This window comes from Hemitrygon akajei, chromosome 10 (assembly GCF_048418815.1).
Source record: "Hemitrygon akajei chromosome 10, sHemAka1.3, whole genome shotgun sequence".
Taxonomy (NCBI): Eukaryota; Metazoa; Chordata; class Chondrichthyes; order Myliobatiformes; family Dasyatidae; genus Hemitrygon; species Hemitrygon akajei.
The window spans coordinates 3430517-3449555 of NC_133133.1; the positions used below are offsets into that span (position 1 = coordinate 3430517).

At 44.9% G+C, this 19039-nt stretch overlaps 1 protein-coding gene across 5 annotated transcripts in view; it reads right to left on the reverse strand.

Moving 5' to 3' along the window:
* Positions 1-19039, reverse strand: part of fgf13a (fibroblast growth factor 13a) — a 489639-nt gene that overhangs the window by 163033 nt on the left and 307567 nt on the right. For 4 of the 5 annotated variants that reach the window (XM_073057755.1, XM_073057751.1, XM_073057753.1 and 1 more), the window contains one exon: positions 2729-2839. In XM_073057755.1, coding sequence (XP_072913856.1) covers positions 2729-2839 — 111 coding nt within the window. Of the gene's footprint in view, positions 1-2728; positions 2840-7324; positions 8230-19039 lie in introns of those variants that run through there. The other variant, XM_073057754.1, reaches the window with a different exon arrangement.

Sequence of the window (19039 nt, forward strand, 5' to 3'; positions counted from 1 at the left end):
CTGTCTAGAGAAAAGCTGATTCTTGTGATGCTGAAATTAGCATTTCAGAAAATAAAATTTGCAATAATTTGGGAAGTGCAACCAAAAACAGTCCAAGATTTTTTGTTAAAGTCTCACTAAACATTAGTAAGACAACATTGTTTAACAAAGGAAGAAACTTTCCATAAGTACAGAGACACAGAATGTTTGTAGGGCATTCTACGGAATGAGTTATAGAATCACTGGTTGATTCACAATGTACCACAATGCGTCCTGGGATGAAATACCAAGTTAGAGGCCTGGTATCCATGAGTCTGAGAATCTGTGGACAAGGACTGGAGCCCAGGGCTAGCCTTTCTAGGGTTAGAGGCCTGCCTCAGTGTGACAAGGAGAGATGGAAAAGGGGTTAGTTTTGCTGTTGGTGTTTTGTTTTTGCTGCTTGTGTAGTTCTGTGGAACATGGTGCACACGTCATGTTGGTGTCAGAATGTGTGGCAACATGAGCCGTCTGCCCCCCAAGCAAATCCTTGGGTGTGTTGGTTATTAACGGCAACCACACATTTCACTGCATGTTTCATAGAACACTACAGCACAGAAGCAGGCTCATCAGCCTATCTAGTCTGGGCTGAACTATTAACATGCCTAGTCCCATCGACCTGCACCCAGCCATAGCCCTCCATACCCCTCCCATCCATGTACCTATTCAAACCTCATCAGTGTTGAAATCTAACCCGCATCCACCACTTTCACAGGCAGATCATTCCTCGCTTCAACATGCACTGAGTGATCCCCTTAAACATTTCACTTTTCACCTTAACTTATGACCTCTCATTCTAGTTTTTTGCATTTTCCCGATCAATACCCCTCATAATTTTGTATGCCTTTACCAAATCTCCCCTCACTCTCCAATCGTAGGGACTAAAGTTGTGATGCACATGTGACAATTAAATCTGAATGAATGTCCCCAGACAGAACTTTACAGTATAAAAGAGAAGCCAATCCTCATAGAGGGTGTATGGGGTGTCTAGGGAGGGGTAGCCCCTCTGATGGGGGGGCCTGCCGTGCCCTTTTCAGGGCAGCTCATCCACCTTTGGTCCCCCCCGGCGCTCAGCTCTCACCTGTGGCTCCAAGTAGCTGTAACACACGCAGCGGCCACACCCCGGCAAACCGTCTCGGCAGACAGGGCAAACCAGCTGAGGGTAGCCGACGGGTCTTTGACCCTCGGTGAGGTAGGGGATCTGTCTGTCCCAGCGTGTGAAGTGTGGCCCTGGCAGATTGAGCGGAGGAGACCGATTAATGGCCCAACGGTCAAGAAGACAGGCCAGCAGGCGTTGGTGGAACGCTAAGAGCACGACAAGACACGTAGATGTCCTGGTCATCCCACAAGAGGTGGTGATCTCTCTAAACTCACCCGGCAGTAGCCAAAGGCAAACCGCTGCTGTAACCTGCCAGTCCATGATTTCTCAATATGTCAGAGCAGCACGGAAGGAAATCGTCCGCCAACTGGAAATTCCAGATACGACCTAACAACGACGAATCCTCACAGGGCAATAATAACTGGAGAAAGTGAGCAATTTCAAATTTCTTGGTGTCAAGATCTCTGAGGATCTAACCTAGTCCCAACATGTTGATGTAGCTATAAAGAAGGCAAGACAATAGCTATATTTCATTAGGAGTCTGAGGAGATTTGGTTTGTCACCAAAGACATTCAAAAACTTCTACAGATGTATCATGCAGAGCATTCTGAGGGGCTGCATCACTGTCTGGCACTGGGGGGAGGCTACTGCTCAAAGACTGAAAGAAGCTACAGGAAGTTGTAAAATTAGTCTGCTCAATCATGGGTACTAGCTTCCGTAGTATCCAAGACATCATCAAGGAGCAGTGCCTCAGAAAGGAGGCATCCATCTTTGAGGACCCCCAGCACCCAGAACATGCCCTCTTCTCATTGTTACCATCAGGGAGGAGGTACAGAAGCCTAAAAGCACACTCAGCAATTCAGGAACAGCTTCTTCCCCTCTGCCATCCAATTCCTAAATGGACATTGAACCCATGAACACTACCTCACTTTTTTATCATTTCTGTTTTTACACTGCTATTTTATTTTAACTATTTAATATACATATATACCCTCAATGTAATTCATTTATTATTTTCCATACTATCATGCATTGCATTGTAGTGCTGCCTCTAAGTTAACAAATTTCACAGCATGTGCGATGGTATTAAAGCTGATTCGATTCTGATTCTGAGGTGCCATTCCAATGTTAATCAAACAGTCCGTTACTATGGTAACATCCTCTCAAATCAGGCTCCACTGATTTGGCTTGGAATCTAAAGGAGGGAGGGAATCACACTGCTAGGGGTATATTCTTTATTTTATTTTATTTAGAGATTCAGTGTGGAACAGACCCTTCCGTCTACTGAGCTGCCCTGCCCAGCAACCCACTAATTTAACCCTAGCCTCATCACAGGACAATTTACAATGGCCAATTAACCTACCGACCAGTACTTCGGACTGTGAGGAAAACGGAACAACCGGACGGAACCCACGCACACACGGGAAGAACATACAAATATTACAGGCATCCAAATGGTCCACAGGAACTGGAGAAACAGGTAAATAGACACATCACAGGGAGCAGCGCTCTCACTTAATCTTCGTCTGAAATACCTTGAACTCCTTAAAACAAAAGAGCTGAAATGTGGCCACTGCAGCCCACTCACGCCCATCTGATACCGGTGACACTTACTGTAACTACTGCCTTCCTCCTTCGTCCCATCGATAACGCCATCTGGTTGTAACTGCAGGTGAAAGCCTTGTCTGCTGTACAACTTGGTTACGATGCCTTTAAGCTGAGGCTCTGTAAAGGAAAGTTGAGATCTCTGTTAGAACAGTGCGGGCACTGGGAAATAAAATGCAGATCACTGCGCACATTCATGGTTTTGTTTTCTTTGACATTCAAAGCCCGAGATGACTGGAATACTAACAGAAAGGCACTCGAAGGGTCAGACCTGTGGAACTGTTGCTGTGAAATTTATATTCTCCCCATCTCTTGAGGAAGACCCAAAAAGGTGTTGAGCTCACTGCTCTGAGAGGCTTTACACACCTCGGCACTGAACTGGCTCTGTGGCTGTGGACTCACGTTCAGGGACTCTGTGGTTCATGCTCTGTGGATTATTTGTTTACTTTTATTGTTTGCATGATTTGTTCTTTTTTATCACATTGGATGTACAACGGTCTTTGGTGTGTGGGGTTTACGTGGATTCTATTGATTTGTGGCTGCCTGTAAGGAGATGAATCTGAATGTTGTATACGGTGTCCATACTTTGATAATAAATGCACTTTGTACATTGAGGTCACAAAATGAACCAGAGGGTACTCCCTTAAGGTGAAGGAGGGTAATTTCAAAGGAGATGTGAGAGGCAAGTTTTTCACAAAGAGAGTAGTGGGTGTCTGGAATGCGCTGCCTGGGGTGGTGGTAGAGGCAGATTCATTGCAGACTTTTATGAGACATTTGGATAGACACAGGGATGTGAGGTCAATGGAAGGATACGGACATTGTTTAGGCAGAGGGATTAGTTTAGTGAACCAATTAATTCCTAATTTAATTGGTTTGGCACAACATTGTGAGCTGAAGGGTCTGTCCCTGTGCTATACTGTTCAATGTTCTGTGTTCTGAATCTACTGCACTATTTCATTTATATATATATAGATATATATCTATATATATATATATATGTGTGTGTGTGTGTGTGTGTGTGTGTGTGTGTGTATGTATACTTCTTATTGTATTTTTATGATTATCTATTGCAATATACTGCTGCCACAAAACAACAAATTTTAAGATATGTCAGCGATATTAAGCCTGTTTCTGACTCTGATTCTGAATGCACAGAGAGTCAAATCTAGCTGAAATTCTGTGGAAAGTGTTAATGCCTTGACACGTGACTCTGAAGGAGAGTAGGGACCAGATATTGAAATGTGCTGCTCGATAGAAAGGAAACACTCAGTTGTACCTATTTGCGAACATATATCTGGCCTTTTCCTTCTGATGGATGATATGTTACCACAATACATGCATTTCCCAAGAGCAGCCTACCAGTCATGCATACAGAAGAGTTACAGTTTCTTCATAAGATGCCCTTGGCCCACAAGAGAGTGGATTCATCAAAGCATAAAATGGAGCCTAACCATGCCCATTTTTATCATTTCCCTCAGAAACGTTGATACTGAGCTCCTGCAGACTCTTGGAAAGACTCTGGTGCCTCAAATATTCCTCCCACAGAAAATGACCATTTCTTTCAGCATCTATGGAGAGGAATAGATAGTCGAAGTTTAGGGCCAAGACCTTTCACCAGGACTGAAATGTCTCGGTGGTTCAAAGCATTGACTGTTTATTCCTCTCCATAGATGCTGCCTGACCTGCTGAATTCCTCCAGCATTTTGAGTGTTATTCTGGATTTCCAACATCTCTTTTGTTTATGATCATCTGTGCCAATTAGTGTTGTACACACCCAAGGGTTGCTTCATTACAAGCCTCCTGTACCTAATAAAATGGCCACTGGGTGTATGTTCATGGCTGCTGTAGCCCATCCACTTTAAGGTTTCACGTGTTGTGCTTTTAGAGATGCTCTTCTGCACATCTCTGTTGAGTTACTGTCACCTTCCTGTCTGGCTATTCTCCTCTGACCTCTGTCATCAACAACCCTCAGAACTGGTTGTTGCTTTTGTTTTTCACACCATTCTCTGTAAACTCTAGAGACTGTTGTGCATGGTATACCCAATCCACCCTGTCCAGCAAAGTCACTTAGATCACATGTCTTCCCCATTCTGATGTTTGGTCTGAACAACTGGTCTTGACCATGTCTGCATGCTTTTATGCATTGAGTGGCTGCCTCATGATGGGCTGATTAGCATTAACATGCAGAGTACAGGTGTACCTAATAAAGTGGCCACAAGTTCTGGAAACCACACTGAGGACAACTGCCTTCCTCCTCTCGCAGCGTGTTGAATTCAAGTGGAAAGGCTCAGAACGGATGAAAGGATCAATCCCAGGGACCTGTTCATTGGACACACCTACCAGGCTGCCTGGAACCTCAACCCAGGATCTGCTCAGACTGCACCAGGCAGAGAACCACAGTAAATGACGGGTGGTATGGTGGTGTAGTGGGTAGCACAGCGCGTGGCAGCACCAGTGATCAGGTTCAATTCCCGCCACTGCCTGTAAGGAATCTGTATGTTCTCCCTGTGACTGCGTGGGATTCCTCCCGGTGCTCTGGTTTGTCCAGAGATATACTGGCTGGTTGGTTTATTGAGTATTGTAAATTGTCCCCTGATTAAGCTAGGATTAAATCGGGGTGGTGTATCTCAATAAATAAATCGGTAGACACCATGTACACCACTATTACTGCAATAATACTGTTTTAACCCTTTGTGGACTGAAATAGGAGTTACTGCTGTACTTCAGACAACTGCATTGCTAGAATTGTACCCAGTCTCCAGAGAATACTGGACATGACTTCTGTTGTCCATCCTGCCTGCAGTCAGTCACAGGCATATGGAAACAGACCTTTCAGCCCATCTTGTGCATGCTGATTACCGTAAACACCACTGAGCAGCCAGCCAATCACAGCTCGGGTTAGATTGATGAGGGCAGTAGCAACAGGTTGGGTCATGGGGTCTCCCTCCACGCCTCTATAAGTAAACAGCAATGATGAGGAGGGAAGATGGGTGGCAATCTTCAGCCAGAGGCTGGTGGATCTGTGGAATTCATTGCCACAGGCAGCTGTGGAGGCCAAGTCTCCAAAACAGAGGTTGACAGGTTCTTGATTAGGCAGAGTGTCAAAGATTTCGGGGAGAAGGCAGGACAATGGGGTTGACAGGGAAAATAAATCAGCCATGAGAGAATGGCGAAGTCTGGATGGGTCAAATGTCCTAACTCTGCTCCTGTGTTCTGTACTCTGCCATCTTATACCTGTAACCACTGGTTCTCAGGGGGAGGGGAACAATCCAACAGCCCCACCTCACCTCCTAGTGCCACGCATACGTCCCACTTCAACTACACTACCAAGTAATTTAACCAATTCACTTTTTTCGGTGGCCATAAAGGGCTCCTCAGCCGTGGCTTCTGCTGTCTTACTGCCTTACCCGCTCATGGGGAAGGCTGGGGGAGGGGGGTAAACCCCGAGAAAAATTCCGGAGCTGGAGTCCTATGTTGAATTCAACCTGACTGTTAAATCGTACCAGGTGTATCGGTCCCTACCGTTCCTTTGGCTTCATCAGGTGCGTGGAGAAGGGAAGCCTGCCCAAGGCCAACAGCTTGATCCCCGTATCTTACTGCCCTGACTTGCTTAAAGACAGACAGCTGGGACCTCGATCTACGGTCGAGTCCGTCACACGGAGAGCCTCCGCAAACTTATTTCCCGGCACGTCTTTGAGGTGTGGGTTAAAGCGGAGGAACAAATCCAGCCAGGGAGAACGTGCAAACTCCACAGGGACAGCAGTCCAGGTCGGAATCGAACCCGCGTCCCTGGAACAGCGGAACTGAAGGTCGTTCTGCTCTTTCGGTGGCCTTGCAGGGCGCCCTTGGCTTCCCACTGGGCGTCCCGAGACGTCAAGTTTGCGGAAGCTCGTCAGGAACTTTGGCTGCTTTCGGGAGCTGTGTCCCAGGTATCTTGGGGGCTACAGGTGGGGAGAAGCGCTCCCGTATAGTCAGAGCACTGTCTGGGCCCGCTGGCACGTCCCCGGAATCAGGCACGGGGGGGGGGATAAAGGACACCCGGAGAGACAGGACATTGGACACCAGGGGGTCACTGGACACCGGAGAAACCGGGCACCCCGACACTGGACACCTGGGGACACTGGACGTCCCGGACATTGGACACGGTGGGGCGGGGGGCGTCACTGGACACCAGAGAAATCGGGCACTCTGACATTGGACACTCGGGGACACTGGACGTCTCGGATATTGAACATCCGGACGCACCGGGCACTGGGCACCCAGAGGCTTGGCCCCGCTGTCTGCCTCTGTTGGGGAGTCGTGATCTCCTAGATCCCACCGTTAAGTTCGGGCGGTGGGAAGAGGGTCCTGCGGTGCCGGGCCTGTGGTAATCCACCACTCTGTCCGTAGACACCGTCAACTCTTCCCCACCCACCCCGGTGGAGCCCGACCCTCTCAGCCTTCACCCGAGTCCATGGCCAACTCTGTCCTCTGCTCCCACACAACTTGGTCTGTGCAGAGGCCAGGAAGACAGGGACAGGCTGGACCGGACCTCGGCATGGAAGGGCACTGTCCTCTCCCCACGGGAAGCCGGTGAGTGTAGCGGAAGGGAGGGGGGGGTCAAACCTGGTCGCCTCCGGCGTCGCTTTTTCAACCCAAAGATCCGGACCTTGGAGAAGACGGCGAACCAGTGCTTCTCGCAGATGCCTTTGCTTTCACTGGGGCTGCTTATTCTCCTCGAGGGAATCGATCGGTCTCTGTGCTCCCTGGCGAGTCTCTTCTGCCTGATCAGGGAGCTGGCGATGGCTGCAGCCATTGCAACGCAGTGGGACAGGAGGCAGCAAGGCTTCCGACTCAGACAAGCGCTGGGCGAAGAGCGAATCTGGTCTTGAATTCAGTCTTCAAATCTTCAGTCACCATCGTCTCCCGAAGAGAGCCGGCGCCGGTCTGCTGCAGGGAGACATCGTTACCACTGCGAGCCAGCGCCGTTTTGTTGGGGTCCACTCTTCTCCCACACACCGAGAGCCATCGCCAGTATTTCTCGGTGGGTTCAGCACTCCGGGCAAGTCCAAAGGAACTCACTCCGCGCCCCTTCTCTCACCGCTGCCTGCTCATCTCCAAACACCTGTTAAACCAGCTGCCTGCCGCCTGTCTACCTCGTCGCTCACCTCCCTGTGAGCCCGCTCCGGGATTAACAGCTTCTCCCTCTCCTACACGACGGAGAGAGACCCTCTATAACAGCCCCGCCGCCGTTAGCAGCCGGTTAGAGAGCCGGTGATCCGTACACCAGGTGGAGATGCGACCAGTCTCCCTTCATGTCCCAATAATAATTATATTCAACACATATATAAATATATTAAACACACACACACACACACACAACCGCAGTACTGGCGTCAAAGTCACACAGCTAGACGTGTCGCGTACGGGTTGCTAGTGAGCGGAGCCAGCGAGCCCGAACCCCAGACTTGGCGAGTCTGACAGCGCACAACAGCAGACGGAACGTGCTCAGCGCCCGAGCCCAGGCATCTCCCTGCGTTGCAGAGTTGTCTGTCTGCGACTGGAGCGAGAACAAACCCAGGTGCTCCTCAGAGAGAGGGGAGGGGAGGGGAGGGAGAGCGGCTTTTCACTAAATCCATGCGAAGATGAGCCGCGATAGCAGGAACAGCTATTACGCCTCAATAACCGGCTTTCTGAACCAGCGAGGATAATTTCACGCAACTTCTCTCATATCAACTCTGGAATGTTCCCACAGCCTATGGACTCGCTTTCAAGGACTCTTCATCTCATGTTCTGGAAATCTATTTATTTATTATTATGACTATTATTATCACTATTTCTTTCGTTTTGTTTTTGCACAGTTTACCGTTTTTGCACATTGATTGTCGGGTGTGTGTGTGTGTGTGTGTGTGTGTGTGTGTGTGTGTGTGTGTGTGTGTGTGTGTGTGTGTGTGTGTGTGTGTGTGTGTGTGTGTGTGTGTGTGTGTGTGTGTGTGTGTGTGTGTGTGTGTGTGTGTGTGGTCTTTAATTGATTCTAAGGTGTTTCTTTGTAATTACTGTGAATGCCCATAAGAAAACGAATCGTGGGTTGCATGTGGGACAAGTATGTCTTCGATAATAAATTTACTTTGAACTCTGAAGTCACCGAGTGTGAACACGAAGTCGGGATGGTGCCCTGGTCACCTTTCACCCACTTTAATGTAACCAGCAGAGCCTAACCCCAGGAGCAGAGTTAGAGTAACTCACAGAGTTCGGGAGTAACTCAGCAGGCCAGGCAGCATCTAGCCGTCTCCACCTGAAACCCGACTGTTTATTCCCTGCCAGACCTGCTGAGTTCCTTGAGCACTTTGGATTTCCAGCATAATGCACAGGATTTCCAGGATTTCCAGCATAATGCACAGTCTCCGAGTAGAGCAGGGTTCCCAACCTTTCTTTATGCCTTAGACCCCTACTATTAACTGAACCATCCATGAACCCTGCATGGGAACCCCTGGAATATTTAGAACATGAAGAATTTCTTTAGGCAGAGGTAGTGAATCTGTGGAATTCATTGTCATTGACAGCTTTGGAAGCCAAATCATTGTGTATATTTAAAGCAGTGGTTAATAGGATCTTGATTATTTATTTATTTATCCATTTTAGTGTGGAATACGACATAGGAGAACAATTAGGCCATTTGGCCCATCAAGTCTGCCCTACCATTCAATCATGCTCGATCCTTTTTTTCCCTCCTCAGCCCCATTCCCCAGCTTTCTCCTCATAATCTTTGATGATGTGGCCAATCAAGAACTTTTCTTTCTCCGCCTTAAATACACCCAACGAACTGGCCTCCTTAGATGGCTGTGGTAACAAATTCCACAAATTCACCATCCTTGGCTCAAGAAATTTCTCCCCATCTCTGTTTTAAATGGAAGCTGCTTAATCCTGAGGCTGTGACCCCTCTTGTCCTAAGCTCCCCTACCATAGGAAATATCCTTTCCACATCTACACTGTCTAGACTTTTCAACATTCAGAACGTTTCAATGAGATCCCCTCCACCATCCTTCTGAATTCCAGCGAGTGCTGACCCAGAACCATCAAACGTTCCTCGTATGATAACCCTTTCATTCCTGGAATCATCCTTGTGAACCTCCTCTGAACTCTCTCCAATACCAGCACATCTTTTCTTAGACGAGGAGCCCAAAACTGTTCACAATACTCAAGGTGAGGCCTCACTGGTGCCTTATAGAGCCTCAGCATCACATCCCTGATCTTGTATTCTAGACCACTTGAATTGAATGCCAACATTGTATTTGCCTTCCTCACCACCGACTCTACCTGCAAGTTAACCTTCAGTATGTTCTGCACAAGGACCCCCAAGTCCCGTTGCATCTCAGATTTTTGGATTTTCCTCCCCATTTAGAAAATAGTCTGCATATTTATTTCTGCTACCAATGTGTAAGACAATGAATTTTCCAACATTATATTTCATTTGCTACTCTCTTACCCATTCTCCTAATCTGTCTAAGTCCTTCTGCAGCCTATCTGTTTCTACAACACTACCTGCCCCTCCACCAATCTTCATATCATCTGCAAACTTGGTAACAAGGCCATATACTCCATCATCTAAATAACTGATATACAGCAAGTGGTCCCAACAGTGAACCCTGCAGAACACCACTAGTCCCGGCAGCCACCCAGAAAAAATGTTCCCACTCACAGCTTCCTACCAATTAGCCAATGCTTTAAACATGCCAGTAACTTTCCTATAATACCACGGGTTCTTAACTTTGTAAGCAGCCTCATATGTGACACCTTGTCAAAGGCCTTCTGAAAATGCAAATATACAACTTCCATTACATCACCTTTATCTATCCTGCTTGAAGTCTCAAAGAATTCAAACAGGTTTGTCAGGCAAGAGTTTCCCTTAAGAAAACCATGTTGACTTTGTCCTATCCTGTCCTGTGTCACCAAGTATTCCATAACCTCATCCTTAACAATTGACTGCGACACCTTCCCAACCACTGAGGTCAGGCTAACTGGTCTATAATTTCCTTTCTGCTGCCTTCCTCCTTCCTTAAAGAGTGGAGTGCCATTTGCAATTTTTAGTCATCAGAACCATGCCAGAGTCTAATGATTTGTCAAAGATAATTACTAATGTCTCCACGATCTCTACCACTACCTCTTTCAGAACCCTATGGTGTAGTTCGTCTGGTCTGGGTGACTTATGTACCCTTAGGTCTTTCAGCTTTTTGAGCACCTTCTCCCTTGTAATAGTAATGGCACTCACTTCTCTTCCCTCACACCCTTCAACATCTGGCACACTGCTAGTGTCTTCCACAGTGAAGGCAGATGCAAAATACTCAATTACTTCATCTGCCATCTCATTGCCCCCAGTTATTATTTCTCCAGCCTCATTTTCTTACTTTCATTTTTCATCTTTTCTCTCCTAATGATTCTTTTAGTTGCCTTCTGTAGGTCTTTAAAAGCTTCCCAATCTTCTATCTTCACACTAATTTTTGTATTGCTCTATGCCCTCTCTTTTACTTTCAGATTAGCTTTCACTTCCCTTGTCAGCCATGTTTGTACTATTTTGCCATTTGAGTATTTCTTTGTTTCTGAAATACATCTGTCCTGCATCTTCCTTATTTTTTCCCAGAAACCCAAGCCACTGCTGCTCTGCTGTCATCTCCTTCCAATTTACTTTGGCCAACTCCTCTCTCATACCACTGTAATTTCCTTTACTCCACTGAAAGACTGCTATGTCAGACTTTATTTTCTCCCTATTAACTTATTAAGTTGAACTCAATCATATTGTGATCACTTCCTCCTGAGGGTTCCTTTACCTTCAGCTTCAGAATTGCCTTCAGTTCATTATATAAGACCCAATCCGGTATAGGTGATCTACTGTAGGCTCAGCGATAAACTGGTCTGAAAAGCTATCTCATAGGCATTCAAAAAATTCACTCCCTTGGGTTCCATCACCAACCTGATTTTCCCAATCTACCTGCATGTTAAAATCTCCCATGACTATCATAATATTGTCTTTTGACATGTCTTTTCAATTTCTCATTGTAATCTATAGTTCACTTCCCTGTTCCCATTTGGAGGCCTGCAGGGTCCTTTTACCCTTGCTGTTACTGAACTCAACCCATAAAAACTCATCATTTTCTGATCCTATGTCACGTCTTTCTACTGATTTAATGCCATTCTTTACCAGCAGAGCCACACCACCCCTTCTGCTGCCCTTTCTGTCCCTCTGACACAATGTGTAACCTTTAACATTCAGCTCTCAACTATAACTATCCTTCAGCCGCAATTCAGTGATGGCCACAACATCATACCTGACAATCTGTAAAAGTGCACAAGATCATCCACCTTATTTAATACTCCGTGCATTGAGATATGACACTTTGTGTTCTGTATTTGCTACCCTTTTTGATGCTGTATCCCTAATGCACTGCTGGCTGCAATTTTGTTCTAACATCTTCCTGCACCTTCCTGACAGTCTGACTGCACGCTATCTTTGCTTTTTTACCACCCGTCCTATCCTGAATCTCTTCACTCCGGCCCTTCGAGCTTTACTGCCCCAGCAACCCCTCAAACCCAATTAATCCTAACCTAATCACAGAACCATCTACAGTGACTAATTAACCTACCCGGTATATCTTTGGACTGTGGCAGGAAACTGGAACACCGGAGGATAAACCCGTGCAATCGACGGGGAGGACGTACAGAGAATCCTTACAGAACAGCGTTGGAATTGAACTCCAAACTCCAGAGCACCCTGAGCTGTAATAGCATCATGTTGATTCCTGTACCATGGCACCATTTGGCTGGGACATGAATGTGAGGACAATGGATAGATGTGTAAATGTGTAGGCAGAATGGATTAGTTTAGTTGTTCATTGATTACTGATTTAATTGGTTCAGCACGACATTATGGGCTGAAAGGCCTGTTCCGGTGCTGTACTGTTCTATGTTCTATGTTCTATCTTTTAAAGATGCGTATGATCTTTCCATAGGTCCATAAGACAGATTACGCCATTCAACACATCACGTCTGCTCTACCATTCCGTCATGTCTGATTTATCACCCCCGCTCAACCCCATTGTCCTGCCTTCACCCTTTGATACTCTGACCTAATCAAGAACCCATCAACCTCTGCTTTAAATATATACAATGACATGGCCTCCACAGCCATCTCTGCCAATGAATTCCACAGATTCACCATCCTCTCATTTTTTTTCCTCATTTCTGTTCTAAATGGATGTCCCTCTATTCTGAGGCTGTGATCTTTGGTCCTAGACTCCCCCACTATAGAAAACATGACTTCATTCACAAGATCTATTCAGTTTCCTGAAAATATATTAGAACCATAGAACATTACAGCACAGAAACAGGCCTTTTGGCCCTTCTTGGCTGTGCCAAACCATTTTTCTGCCTAGTCCCACTGACCTGCACCTGGACCATATCCCTCCATACACCTCTCATCCATGTACCTGTCCAAGTTTTTCTTAAATGTTAAAAGTGAGCCCGCATTTACCGCTTCATCTGGCAGCTCATTCCACACTCCCACCACACTCTGTGTGAAGAAGACCCCCTAATGTTCCCTTTAAACTTTTCCCCCTTCACCCTTAACCTCTGGTTTTTTTCTCCCCTAGCCTCAGTGGAAAAAGCCTGCTTGCTCACTCGATCTATACCCATCATAATTTTATATACCTCTATCAAATCTCCCCTCATTCTTCTACACTCCAGGGAATAGTCCTAACCTATTCAACCTTTCTCTGTAACTCAGTTTCTCAAGTCCTGGCAACATCCTTGTAAACCATCTCTGCACTCTTTTAACCATATTAATATCCTTCCTGTAATTCAGTGACCAAAACTGCATACAATACTTCAAATTCGGCCTCACCAATGCCTTATACAACCTCACCATAACATTCCAACTCTTATACTCAATACTTTGATTTATAAAGGCCAATGTACCAAAAGCTCTCTTTACTACCCTATCTACCTGTGATGCCACTTTTAGGGAATTTTGTATCTGTATTCCCAGATCCCTCTGTTCTACTGCACTCATCAGTGCCCTACCATTTACCTTGTATGTTGTACCTTGGTTTTTCCTTCCAAAGTGCAATACTTCACACGTCTATATTAAACTCCATCTGCCATTTTTCAGCCCATTTTTCCAGCTGGTCCAAATCCCTCTGCAAGCTTTGAAAACCTTTCTCACTGTCCACTACACCTCCAATCTTTGTATCATCAGCAAATTTGTTGATCCAGTTTACATTATCATCCAGATCATTGATATAGATGACAAATAACAATGACCCAGCACTGATCCCTGTGACACACCACTTGTCACAGGCCTCCAATCAGAGAAGCAATCCTCCACTACCACTCCCTGACTTCTCCCATTGAGCCAATGTCTAATCCAATTTACTACCTCTCCATGTATACCCAGCGACTGAATCTTCCTAACTAACCTCCTATGCGGGACCTTGTCAAAGGCCTTACTGAAGTCCATGTATACAACATCGACTGCCTTCCCTTCATCCACTTCCCTTGTAACCTCCTTGAAAAACTCTAATGGATTTGTTAAACATGACCTACCACGCACAAAGCCATGTTGACTCTCCCTAATAAGTGCCTGTCTATCTAAATACTTGTAGATCCTATCTCTTATAATAATAATTTACCTACTACCCATGTCAAACTTACCGGCCTATAATTTCCTGGATTACTTTTAGAGCCATTTTTAAACAAAGGAACAACATGAGCTATCCTCCAATCCTCCGGCACCTCACCCGTAGATACCGACATTTTAAATATATCTGTGAGGGCCCCTGCAATTTCAACACTAGTCTCCTTCAAGGTCCGAGGGAATACCCCGTCAGGTCTTGGGGATTTATCTACTCTGATTTGCCTCAGATAGCAAGCATCTCCTCTTCAATCTGTATAGATTCCATGACCTCACTACTTGTTTGCCTTTTTTCCATTGTCTCCATGCCAGTTTCCTTAGTAAATACAGATGCAAAAAAACCATTTAAGATCTCCCCCATTTCTTTTGGTTCCATACATAGCTGACCACTCTGATCTTCAAGAGGACCAATGTTATCCCTTACTATCCTTTTGCTCTTAACATACCTGTAGAAGTTCTTTGGATTATCTTTTACCTTGACTGCCAAAGTAACCTTATGTCTTCTTTTAGCCCTTCTGATTTCTTTCTTAAATATTTTTTGCACTTTTTATACTCCTCAAGAACCTTATTTGCTCCCTGTTTCCTGTACATGTCATACATCTCACTCTTCTTCTTTATCAGAGTTTCAATATTCCTTGAGAACCAAGGTTCCTTATTCTTATTCACTTTGCCTTTAATCCTGACAGGAACATACAAACTCTGCCCTCTCAAAATTTCTCCTTTGAAGGCCTCCCACTTAGCAATCACATCCTTGCCAGAGAACAACCTGTCCCAATCCATGCTATTTAAATCCTTTCTCATTTCTTCAAATTTGGCCTTTTTCCAGTTTAGAACCTCAACCAGAGGACCAGATCTATCTTTATCCATGATCAAGTTGAAACTAATGGTGTTATGATCACTGGAACCAAAGTGTTCCCCTACACACACCTGTCACCTGTCCTAACTCGTTTCCTAATAGGAGATCTAATACTGCATCCTCTCTAGTTGGTACCTCTATATATTGATTTAGAAAACTTTCCTGAACACATTTTACAAACTCTAACCTGTCTAGACGTTTAACAGTATGGGAGTCCCAATCAATATGTGGAAAATTAAAATCCCCTACTATCACAACTTTATGTTTCCTGCAGTTGTCTGCTATCTTGCTGCAGATTTTCTCCTCCAATTCTCACTGACTGGTGGGTGGTCTATAATACAATCCCATTAATGTGGTCATACCTTTCCTGTTTCTCAGCTCCACCGATATGGTCTCGGTAGACAAACCCTCTAATCTGTCCTGCCCGAGCACTGCTGTAACATTTTCCCTGACGAGTCATGCCACCCCCTCCACCCTTCATCCCTCTGCCTCTATCACGTCTGAAACATCGGAACCCTGGAACATTAAGCTGCCAGTCCTGCCCCTCCTGCAGCCAAGTTTCACTAATGGCTATAATGTCGTAATTCCATGTGTCAATCCACACCCTCAACTCATCAGCCTTCCCCACAATACCCCTTGCATTGAAATAGACACACCTCAGAAGATTATTTGTGACTTTGCATGAACTTTTAACATAATTTATTTTCACCCCCGCTCCACTATCTGCTCTAGCACTCTGGTTCCCATTACCCTGCAAATCTAGTTTAAACCCTCCCCAATAGCACTAACAAACCTCCCTGCAATTTTAATAAATTCTGTAGATTCTAATCTTTCATCATTATGTGCTATGTTGTATTACGTAGACAATCATAGTCCTTCCATGACCATGACTGCTTTGACAAATTTTTCTACAGAAATGGTTTGCCATTGCCTTCTTCTGGACAGTGTCTTTACAAGATGGGTGACTCCAGCCATTATCAGTACTGTTCAGAGATTGTCTGCCTTGTCGAGTGTTTGCACAACCAGGACTTGTGATATGCACCAGCTGCTCGTACACCATCCACCAGCTGCTCCCATGGCTTCACGTGACCCTGATTGGGGGGGCTAAGCAGGTGCTACACCTTGCCCAAGGGTAACCTGCAGGCTAGCAGAGGGAAGGAGCAGCTTGCACCTCCTTTGGTAGAGACTTAACTCCATCCTGCCACTGAAAGGTTTTAATCTAACATTATTTAAAAAAATTAATTACTTCCCTTAATGCATTTCAGATGATATTATCCTGCAAAGGAGCAGAACCCTAATTCTGATTGCAAACCTTTTTTCATATTCACACCATCACCTTTCACACATCATTCCAACTCCTTGTTCAATGCTGATGTTATCTCTGCTTCCCTCACTCGCTGGCTCCAGCTGTGTGTTCAACAGCTTCCCACACTATCTTGTTTAAAAATACAGTGTGGAATAGGCCTTTCTGCCCTCTCGAGTCACACAGCCTAGCAACCCCCGATTTAACCCTCACCTAATCAAGAGACAATTCACAATGGCCAACTAAATGGTACATCTTTGGACTGTGGGAGGAAATCCAAGCACCCGGGAGTAAATTCACATGCACATGGGAAGGATGTGCAAACTTTTTTACAGAGAGTGAACTCCAAACTCTGAGCTGTAATAGAGTTGTGTTAACTACTATGATATATGAAAAAGCCTCTGCTCTCTGGGTTTAATCCTTTACATTGAATCTCATTTTATTGGTATTGCCTCAAACAGTAACTTGAAATTCCTTGGCATTATTATATCAGATCTGTCCTGGGACCAGCACATAACTGCCATTACAAAGAAGGCACTCAAGAAGTTTGCATAGGTTCAGCATGTAATCTAAAACCTTGTGCTTCGATAGATGCACAGTGGAGAGTATCCTGATGGTTGCTTGACAGCCTGATATGGAAACACCAATGCCCCAGAACAGAAAAACCTACAGAAACTAGTGGATACAGCCCAGTGCGTCACAGACAAAATCCTCCCCATCATTTAGCACAACTACAAGGAGTGCTGCCACAAGAAAGCATTATCAACGACCCCCACCATCCAAGCCATGCTCTTGTCTCACAGCTGCCATCAGGAATGAGGTACAGGAGCCTCAGGACCCACACCACCAGGTTCATGAACAGTTATTACCCCACAACAATCAGGCCCTTGAACCAGTGAGGATAGTTTCACTTATCCCAACACTACAGTGATTCCACAACCTATGGAATCACAAGGACTCTTCAACTCGTATTCTCAGTATTATTTATTTACTTATTTATTATTATTAAATTTTTATTTTTTCTCAGCTCAAACCGGTAAAACCTAAGGTACCGGCATAGTCAAACACACTCATTTCTCAATTGTTACGAACTTTGTACTAGTATACTAGTTTAGTATTGTGGCTTTATGGAGATTTACATAAATATTGCTGTGTAGACTAATTGTTTAATGCTACAGTGTAGCGATTTGGGAATGATACCAGCTGTAGATATTACTATCGGGACAATGTATACCCTGTTCATGTTCCAAAGTCTTTCAATTTCCTCTTTTAATTCAGCATATTTCTGGTGTTTTTCACTTACTGATTTCTGTATGTTATGTGTGTTTGATGATGAGAGGTATTGATCGTGTGGATAGTCAGAGGCTTTTTCCCAGGGCTGAAATGGTTGCCACAAGAGGACACAGGTTTAAGGTGCTGGGGAGTAGGTACAGAGGAGATGTCAGGTGTAAGTTTTTTACTCAGAGAGTGGTGAGTGTGTGGAATGGGCTGCCAGCAATGGTGGTGGAGGTGGATATGATAGGGTCTTTTAAGAGACTATTAGATGGGTATATGGAGCTTAGTAAAATAGAGGGCTATAGGTAAGCCTAGTAATTTCTAAGGTAGGGACATGTTCGGCACAACTTTGTGGGCCGAAGGGCCTGTATTGTGCTGTAGGTTTTCTATGTTTCTATCTGTTAAGTTGTTCCTGCTTGCTTATCCTGTAATATCGTTCCTGGTCAGTTATTATGGATTGTCCTATCTGTAGTAACAAATCAGTCATAATATAATTTGTAGGACTCTAACTCTAAAACTGGATTTATTCCCTCTAATTTGTAATGACCAGTGTGCACAAAAATCTTGTGCTGTGCAATGTTTTGCCCAGTGATAACAACATGTACGCACTAAATGTTATATTTTATATATAGAGGTTTTCATTTGAACCGCTAGCAAAACACTGTCGATAAGAACTCTTCTGGATTTCATCTGCACTCTCACAAAACACACGTAGCAGGCCTGTAGCAGGTAATGAAGGATTTTCTTGCCAGAGAATTTGCAAACTGTCTACATGTGATTTGCTTGCTAAATGATGCTTTAAGAAGCCAAGTTTCCAAATATCACTCCACTTCTTCCCACTTGCAAATAGTGAAGCAATAATTTCTTCAATAAAATACAGTAAAAATAAGTGATTTCTAAAATCTTCAGACAAATCATCACAAACTCCTTGTTGTTAACACCATCTGCATCAGAAACCAGAAAGGAAATGTGATGGAATACAACAGTGAAATATACATGCCAACAAGGTATACATGACAACCTTTTGTGCGCAGTTTAAATTCCTTTGAGTGCTAGTAACAAAAGATGTGTACACGCGCACATGTTCCCTTAGAGGAAACATTGTGTGGCTTGTATTTATTGTAATTTATGGAGTTGGAAGAGATTTGGTATGTCAACAAAAACACTGTAGATGACCTGTAGAGAGCATTCTGACAGGCTGCATCACTGTATGGTATTGGGGGG